The sequence below is a fragment of the Odontomachus brunneus genome, unplaced genomic scaffold, assembly GCF_010583005.1.
Source record: "Odontomachus brunneus isolate Ranch 3 - 2012 unplaced genomic scaffold, Obru_v1 Obru_scaffold_264, whole genome shotgun sequence".
Lineage (NCBI taxonomy): Eukaryota > Metazoa > Arthropoda > Insecta > Hymenoptera > Formicidae > Odontomachus > Odontomachus brunneus.
The window spans coordinates 268,755-278,856 of NW_022639714.1; the positions used below are offsets into that span (position 1 = coordinate 268,755).

Below are 10,102 nucleotides of genomic sequence, written 5' to 3' on the forward strand. Positions count from 1 at the left end.
CAGTATAAAGAACTATCTAAAATGAAATTTTGACAATAGACAGAGTAAGACATAAGCAAATTGACCAACTACAATCGATTGTTACAAGACTAATCGACTGTGGTTGGTCAATTTGCTTACTGTTTACATTTTACCCAATTCCATTGTAGATGGCCTTTAAGGCCTGTTCGTTTTCGAAGAACTTCTGGTGCAATAATTGAAACAATAAATTTGTTCGTTTTCGATTAATTTATTGAAGTATTGCACACTAGTGCAAAGAATGTACATTAAACTTTTTTTTTATCGACAATAACATCACATAGCGCTGTTCGTTTTCGAAATGTAACAGCATGTAGTGCAGCAATTCACTATACTACTTGCACTGAATCTCGGCTAGTGCTGCCAGTGCAGCGATATCGAGTGCAGAAATCAAACTAACAGATACGGGCTTATATTCTTGAAATTTTTGCGTATACGTAAGTTTCATTACGTAACTATTTTATGATATGATTACATCTGCGCAAAGAAATTTATGTATATGCAAAAATTTCAAGGATATGGGCCATGTTTATTTTCAAAAAACTTCTGAACTAGTAAATTAGAATGAAACAAATATACTTTCATTAATAATATGCAATATTTAATTTTGCTAAATTATATGAAGGAGCTTCTTTCTTTCATGTTTAAGAATTAAGTATTATACTACACACAATATATACATATAAATATTATTAATTAAAAACTAATAGTGATAATAAAATTATAATAAAATTACCTTCGTTCGAGTCCGTACCAAATAATGCAATGTGATGCGCCATGTTGTTTATTACATTGTGGTGTTCTTTCCTTAATTATACTTTGCACTGATGTGAACTAGTGCTGTATTTTCCTGTCCTAGTTCAGTTTAGCTCAGTGCAATTCTAGTGCAGTTCTCGTGCAATAAAAACGAACAAACCTATAAATAAGAAATATTTTAGAAAAGATATTTTAATGACTCGTTTACGACCATAACTATTAACTTATGTCATAATTCATAAGAAACTGACCAGTTACAGTCGATTATTTTTGTATAATTTGACTGCGGTTGGTCAATTTTTTACGGACTACGGCATAAGTTAACAATTACAGTTTGCATAAATGAGCTATAAATCTTCTATTGTTCTAAATAATTTCTTGTTATTTTTTTTACTCTAAAAGATATTTTGAAGACTTCTGAAAAGTATCTGTTTTACACGTCTTTGGGATGTCTCCAAAACGGTAGTCCATGTAACTACTCTTTAGTCGACATAAAAAGTGAACAGTTTCACGAGAAAAATGTTTTATTTCTAGGTGGAAAAGTTACATGATGAAAGTTGTGGAGTTCAAGAGAAACTTACACGTGTCCTTTCTTACGAAATACGATCGCTACCCAAGACGTATTTTAAACATTTGTGCTGTTGAAGCGGCAGCGATCCCTCGATGCACGCTTCTGTTTACGACATACAAAGAAAATATCGAGTTTACATCAATCCACAGTTGATGTTGTCCTACAAACAATATCTCTTAATAATTCATGATAACGATTTGCCTGGCAGGGAAGGGAAAAACAAAAGCTTCCTCAATATCGAATCGTCGGGAATGTCGTTATATTCACGCTACGTGTTGTGTCTATTGCTCTATTTCGCAACGAAATGGTTAGATATTTCACATTAGATTTATAATTGTATCGTAGATCTACATGATTTTTTATGAAATTTTTCTCATGATATATACACGATCGCTTTTCACGTAAACAATCACATCGTTATAAGTCCGCGCGCGCGCGGGACAGTTTTTCTAAAAAATTACGAACACTTGTCATTACGAAATTACTTGTCATTTGAGATTTGTTCTTTGTAACTGAACTAATATATTTTCAGAACTTAAGAAGAAATATGACTTGGTGTAAGAAGAAAGAGAGAAAGAAAACTAATGCAAATTTCTAAACAGACTTTCATGACTATAATAACGTGAGACAATCGCTAATGAAAATTTTACAATTTTTTAAATTACATTTATAAAGCAAGTATACTATATTGAATTAAGTATTAAATTTACATCATAGAGTAAATTATTTGTTATATTCAGTAAATTTATTAAAGGTTACACGCAAATTTTCATATTATACTTAACATGACATATTGTTTGGAGCAAACTTTAAGAATATTTTCGTATTTCTATTTCGAAATTTTGTGTGATAAATATAAGTGCAATCTAACCAATCATAAAGAACTCAACATTGCCGAATTTCGTAGTATTTAAAGTTGCTGTATATTTACATACATATACTGTATATTTACATACATTCATTTACTTGGGCTGGTGTAGCGAGTTCAGGTACAAAGAACAGACCATTGGACTGCTTCGGTAGTTCTAATGTTAATTACAACCGAGCAGACAGTTTGTGCGTGCAGACGAATACGCGATAGTCACGTTTGGCACGATATAATCATCACGAAACTGTCATTTACTCGACAGTTGGGGCGATACAAAATGACGTGCGCGCGTGCTCAGCCACGTGCAGTTCACGCATTCACAAAAGCTCCCGCTTTTGTCACTACGCCGCTTTAAGTAATCTACAGTGTGCTCTTTGCTTCCTGTCTCTTATTCTCTATGTTTCTCTGGCTTAAGGCTTAGAATTTAAGTCGAAAAGAGATAATGAGAAACGGACAGAAAGCAAAGAAAACATTGATGAAGCTTCAAGCTTGATCTACAATGTGTTATTTGCTTCATGTTTCTTTTTCTTTATTTCTTTCTGATTCACACTTTAAGCTTTAAGCCTGATCTACAATATGCTCTTTGCATTCTGTTTCTTGTCTTCTGCCTTTTTCTGGCTTAAAGTTTAAGGTTTGAGTCAGAAAGAGATAAACAGAAAGAAGCAGGAAGCAAAGAGCATATTGTAGATCAGGCTTTAAGCTAGAAAAAGACAGAAGACAAGAAACAGAACGCAAGGGCATATTGTAGATCAGGCTTTAATGACTCAAGCTTTAAGCTTGATCTATAATATGTTATTTTCTTCCTGTTACTTTTTCTTTATTTCTTTCTGACTCAAGCCTTAAACCTTAAACTAAAAAAGACAGAAAACAAGAAACAGGAAGCAAAGAACACATTATAGATCAGGCTTTAAAACTTCTTTCTCTTTATCTTTTTCTGACTCAAACCTTAAGCTTTAAACCAGGAAAAGACAGAAGACAAGAAACAGAATGCAAAGAGCATATTGTAGATCAGGCTTAAATCTTAAACTAAAAAAAGGCAGAAAACAAGAAACAGGAAGCAAAGAACACATTGTAGATCAGGCTTTAAGCTAGAAAAAAACAGAACAAGAAACAGGAAGCAAAGAGCACATTGTAGATTAAACTTTACAGAGCTTGCGGTTTTACCCGATGAATATTTGAATGTTGTCTTCGAACTTCACAGTTAGTTCCCATTTAATACTTCAAAAGCGCATCTTCTCGTTTGTTACGGTCGATCATGCGACTCGACCGCTCACGCACGCGAAAAAAGTGGAGAATCGATGAGTCACGTGTCACGGCTCTTCTCTTTGCGAAAATATAAACCCTTGGAGCAGGGTTGTGCCGATTTCAAGATTACATCTACGCGGATTGTTTCTACGTAATGTATTCATGGTCGTTTCTCATGTGGACAGTAATTCATTATACACACACACACACACACACACATATATATATATATATATATATATATATATATATATAAAATTATATATATTATATTATAATATATAGGGTGTCCCGAACATGATGACTCTTGATGAGAACGTAGATCGGATTGAGGTGAGCAAGAAAGTCCTGTGCCGTTTTGCGATATTCGCAATAATAGTCAAGATATTAATTAAAAAAATTGGTGAATGATCACGCGCAATATGGTAGATGAACTGCAGTGGCGCCGTCTGTCGTATACTTATACATTAAATCAAACTGAACAAAAAGTTCTTTACTATTTTGTAAATTACCATATAGATTTTTAGATATTAATTAAAGAAAATTTATGCATTATGGTATACAATCATATATGTAACAATTTTCTTTAATATTTAAAAATCTATGTGGTCATTTGCAAAATGGTAGAGGACTTTTTTATTCAGTTTGACTTAATATATAAGTATACAACGGCAGACGGCGCTACTGCTGCAGCTCATCTACCATATCGCGCGTGATCATTCACCAATCTTTTTTAATTAATATTTTGACTATTATTGCGAATATCGCAAAACGGCACAGGACTTTCTTGTTCACTTCAATCCGTTCTACGTTCTCACCAAGGGTCATCATAGAAGTTCTCGGGACACCCTGTATATATAAAATTATATATTATATGTTATATATAAATATATATATTATGTATAATTATATATGTAATATCTAAATATTATAACTCTTTAGACATCAAAAAGTTACGTAAACACTACATTTTTTTAATAGAAAATATCAAGAGATACGAATCTATTAATGTTTTTGCGATTCAGTAAAATTGAAAAGAGATAATGAGAAAACAAAACATGTTTTTAAAAACGATAACACTCGAAAAATTGGCCTAGGAAAACCTTATCCATGTTTAGAGTTCTAGGATTAAAAAAGACAACAACTTGAATGAAATTTCTAATTTATTGTATAACAGATGGATAAATTTAGCTCTCGGTAGATAAGAATGTTAGCAGAGAATTCTGTGGAGTCCAACTTGTTTAGGAAACAAGGTTCGTAGATTTATATCAGGAACTCTATTTTATTTAACTCTAAAAGTTAAATAAAAATGTCAGCTTGCCTTGACAAATTTTTGAGCAAGCTATACGTTCTTTGAATGACATTCACAGATCGTCTACACAAACATCTTACACATAATTGACATTGTCTACACGTAGACATGTCATAATTTACGCGTAAACGTCCAGCCCTGTCTCAGACGGCTACATCATCGAAGACCAACTGAAATTATGCGTTCTTCCAGAGTAACACGACTGTGCTTGGCAGTGGTGGAGCGCCCGGAGGTTCAACGACCGCGAAGAGCGGGAACGGTAACGCCAGCGGCGGCGGTGGCGGTGGTGGTGGTAATAGTAGTAGCAGCGCAGTCGGCGGCGGCGGTGGAGGCGGCGGTGGAGGCGGCGGTGGCGGTGGCGGCGGCAGCAACATTAGCGGCAGCGGGTCCGGTCTGTCCGGCAGTTCGGCGCGCTACCCGCCGTCCGACTCAACGACGAGTAAGGGTGGGCCAACGTCAAAAAGTAATCCGCGCGGTCGCGGTGCCTATAGGAACGGCGGTCGCGGCGACCGGAGATAACATAAAAGAAGAAAGCGTTTCATTATATACGTAACATAATGCGATGCGAAAATATACGTCAAGACCGACGTAGACTCGTACGGCCGAACGCGATTGTAATATACCGTTTTTATGTTTCTTTTTAATCTCACGATCCCCGCGACCGAATCGTTCCCGCCGTTCAAATCCCTACCGACCTGGAACGCGTGATCCGAAACATGATCTTGTCAGAAGCGGTCCCGGGAGAAGCGATTACTAGGATGCAGCTTTACCCCTTGTGTTGAATGAAAGGGTTAGGCGACAATTTCCCAAAAAGTGGAGGGAATAATGTTAGTACTAAGGAAAATCTCTACACAATATAATTCAAAGGCCTGTTCTTTGTAATTGTACTGCTGAATTGGTGCGATAAATTGAAGTAAGTATATGTTTTCTCACTCTAACCTTTGCATTAGTTCAGTAGTGCAGTTACAAAAAACATCATTAAATTATATCGTATAGAGATTTTCCTTGGTACAAACATTATCCCCTCCAATTTTTGGGAAATTATCGCCTAACCAATGAAAGAATTCATCTGATGTTTCATGGAAGCACATTGATAGGCGCAAACTCGGCTGTACCAAGTTATCGCCGTATCTGCCGAGAAAAGAGACAAAGCTAGCATTCGACGTTACCTCTCTCGGATCGCTCTACTCGAGGATTGCACGGAAAGACGTTCCAGGACTGATGGGATTTGGCGGTTTTCGCACGTCCGAACCCGATTGTCGAGTCGCATGCGTCACAGTCTCGAGCAAGCTCTTGTTGAGGGAGAGAAGAAGAAAAGAAAGGGGGACAAGCATCTTCTTTATGGAGATAGATGTCTATTGAAAGGAAAAGAAACGAGTGCGATGACTTCACGGTCGTTTAGTAGTCGCAGCTACTACGTTACTGACAAAGAGGAAGCATCTGCGAATCGGCAATAGTCACGGTGACGATTATCTGCTGGCAATTCGCGCGCAATTCGAGCGGAAGCATGCATACTTGACGTATTTCCGTGGCGCGAACATGTCGCATATTAAGTTTATCCTGGCAATTGTATCAAGTATGATTCTATGTCCTCTTTGTGAAGACGGGTGTCTATTGGAAGGAAAAGAAATGAGAAGAGAGTGCGATGACTTCACGATCGTTTAGTAGTTGCTGCTGCGTTGCTGACAAAGAGGGAGCATCCGCGAATCGGCGATGGTTACGATGACGATAATCTGCTAACAGTTTGTGTGCAATTCGAGTGGAAGCATGAATACTTGGCATATTTCTATGGTGCGAACATGTCGCATATTAAGTTTGTCCTGGCGATCGTATACGATCGCGATCAATACTTCCCATCATTTAGAACTCGACGAAACTACAAGTTGTAGAGACATGCGATTGTATAGCATGCACATATAATAAAAACAATCCAGCCAGCAAAAATGTGCAAAATCAAGTCATAAGACCTCTTTAGGACGTCTTTAAGACATCTTTAAGACAATATCTTATAAATTTGTCTTAAAGATATCTCGAAGATGTCTTAAAAACGTTTTATGACCCGATTTTGGACATTCTGCTGTCTGGAAATGTACATGAGTGAATATATGTATATGATATGTATATGTATATTTCACAAGTGTTATTACAAATTATGAATTTCCCACTTCTGTATTTTCTAAATGATCAATAGTCCCAAAATCTGTATACAATTTTGGTATATTAGTTTTTTATTGAAAGCTTAATTTCAGAGTTTACAAGAAATTAAAAATAACACAACTCTAAGAAACGTGTATAAAAAGTGTCGACTCTAGTTTCAGATATCTCAACTATCGAATAGACGGCTACTTAAAACCTGGACAAAATTATAATGCGACTGTAATATTTATGCGGACCAGTTTGATCGGGACCGATGAAATTGACATGTATGTAACAATAGGGGGAAAAGGATATTTATGGTGAAAAATAAAAGAATTACGAGTAACGTTTGTGGGTATTTTTACTAATACTTTATTATTGTCCCTGCTTAAAGAAATAAAAACACGATAAGGATTAATAGTAATCTGTACAAATCTCGTTGAAAAATACTATGTGATTTTATTTAAATTTATCATTTTAATCAAATGTTTCAATTTCTCACATTTCAGTGCTTATATAACAAAGTTTATATATCAATTTCTTTCGTTTTATATCGTAACTTGTAACGTTTAAAGGATTTGGAAAGTCAGTCGCATATTTTCAGCGATGCATTGAAAGAATCATTCATAAACTTGCTATGTATTGAACAAAATTATGTTTCTATATATTTATTTTACCTAAATAATAATCTAAGTAATAAACGTTAATTTGGGAAAGAAAAAAAAATATGTGTATAAAATTCCGATAAAAATGATAAGTTCAAATAATGTATATATACGCACAATATTACAAATATATATACAAAAAAGAGATATAATTTTTTAATTTTTTAATTAATTTTAGTAATAATTTTAATTAATCTTAATTTTTTTCATTATTAATCTTAATTTTCTTATTAATGCTTCCCCAAATAACACAGAGAATTAAAAAAAAAAAAATTCAGTCGTATATCACCAATTCTCAGTTTATTTTCAGATGCAAAAAATTTTTTTCAGAGTTCAGTTTAAAAAATAATTCTTTAGAGTTTAGTTCAGCTCGGAAAAGAATTCTTTTTGTATCTAAAAATGAACTCAGAATTAGTAACATACGACTAAATTCTTTTTTAATTCTGTGCTATCTGGATCATCAGTTGATCCAATAGACGTGCATAGATAATAAAAAGAGGTATGTAAGTGTTTGAATATATGTATATGTATCATTATAAATTATGAACTTTCTACTTCTATGCTTTCCAAATAAAATGGTCAATAGTTCCAAAATTGATAAATAATGTTGGTACATTAGTTTTTAATATCATAGTTTTTGAGATTGAAAGTTTCATTTGAGAGTTTATAAGAAATTAAAAATAGCATAACTTCAAAAAGAGAGAACTCATATAAAAAAATGTCGATTTTAGTTTCAAATATCTCAACTATCGTATAATCAATATTTTATTTGGTTGCACGAACAGTTAATGTTTCAATTTATATGTGGTGCAAATTACAATAAATTCTCTTAACAAATTTATTTTAACAAATCCTTATACATATGCGTCAAATATTTATCTGAATACACATGTATTTCTATATAATTTTATCATTTTTTATCAAAAACAATTACATAGATTTTTCTTGTGTAATTCTATTGGATTCTTCAAGCAGGGATTTTATTTTTATTTATTTAAAGCAGTTCAGCTGCTTTAACGGCGTGTGAATTTGACAGCATATTATTGTTGGTATTTTTTTTTTATAATTCCCGTATAATCTCATATATATATATATATATATATATATATATATATATATATATATATATATATCATTATAAAATGATAAAACACCGCTATGTAGGATGTTATCGCAACGATAATTGCAAGGTTGATTCGTGTCACTTCTCAAACAACCGCAAGCTTTCGTTCAACGTCCGGTGTGTTCCATATTGCATGTATGAAAGTCGTTGGCGTTCGTTACAAATTTATTTCCTTCATATGCGTGCAGAATTACTTTTTCACGAGCGTCGCCGTGGTTTCTTTGATAATTCACGAAAGTACTCGCGATCTTTTGTTGTAAATATGGGAGCTATTGATTCATCAGGAAATCATTTGCGAAATATAAATTCTCGCAAACATTCCAGAGCATTATATTGAAAATACAAATATTAAAAATGTTAATACGATTTTGTCTAAATAAGTGAGGACGTAAATCACTGTATGTATAACAGTATCGATTTACACCGTCAACGCGACAGTGATTTCTTTTTTTGTCGACACGGTGTAGTGATTACGCGTTCGTGTGCAAGGTGTGCGACTGTGATCGACGGGTCTCAAAAAGAAAACGAAAGCAAGCATGTTTGCTCTGTCGTTGCCAACTTGACAGATAAACTCTCTATTCTCGCGAGCAACCGAAGCGAGAAACCCATCGGCAAAACGGTCATCGTTTTTCGAGTTAGATCGCGCGAGGCTTGACAGCTTCCGTGTCGCGCTTTCGTGTCTTTAGGTTATGTTCGCGCGTGTATGTCCTCTCGTTACCTTATGTTAATGTCAAGATAAGCTATCGTAATCCCATATCCTCGACATCATCGAGATCTGTTTTCTCGATTTTAATCTGCATTTTAATATTTGCCTCCAGGAAAGTGACGTTGACGTCGTGAACGGCATATGGACCTTATCAAACTTTTGATGTTTGAGGCGGCTAACACGTAGCGATTTTTCAAAAGTGATGATTTACTAGTAATTTCTTTATGTCCGGAGCTCCCCACAAGGCGGTACGTTTTTCATAATCTTGACTTGGCTACCAAACTTTATAACTTACTTTAATTTTTACTGCACTATATCGACAGTAATAACTAAACCTGTGTATATGTATGTGTGTTCCCACTCATGTTTTTTGAAAAATTAATTTCGCAGAAATCGATGAAAATGCAGTAATTGACATGTTTATTTTTATCATTTATCTGGAGGACTTTCCACACAGTTATATTATTTTTTTATGTAAAACAAATTTAATTTGATAAATGAATAAAGAAAAATTTTTTGCTGTCATACATATGACATTGGTAGCAAAAGTATTAAAAAATTCTCAAAAAGTTTTTTTTGAGAATAATTATACTAGTTATTTTATTAGAAAGAATGTTATCGCATAATTTATAAATGTTACAATTTATATATATATATATATATATATATATATATATATATATATATATATATATATATATA

General features: G+C 34.0%; 1 protein-coding gene across 10 annotated transcripts in view; it reads left to right on the forward strand.

Annotated features, from left to right (window-relative positions):
• The window catches only part of LOC116852970 (solute carrier family 35 member C2-like), a 14,772-nt gene that overhangs the window by 682 nt on the left and 3,988 nt on the right, over positions 1-10,102 (forward strand). Inside the window, exons 1-3 of one of the 10 annotated variants that reach the window (XM_032833765.1) lie at positions 5,288-6,561; positions 7,083-7,193; positions 9,513-9,648. The exons of 1 other annotated variant lie outside the window; for it this stretch is intronic. In XM_032833765.1, the coding sequence (XP_032689656.1) occupies positions 9,625-9,648 (24 nt within the window). In that variant the 5' untranslated portion in view covers positions 5,288-6,561; positions 7,083-7,193; positions 9,513-9,624. Of the gene's footprint in view, positions 1-5,190; positions 5,210-5,287; positions 7,194-8,763; positions 8,830-9,117; positions 9,396-9,512; positions 9,649-10,102 lie in introns of those variants that run through there. 8 more of the 10 variants (XM_032833768.1, XM_032833760.1, XM_032833764.1 and 5 more) reach the window with 8 other exon arrangements.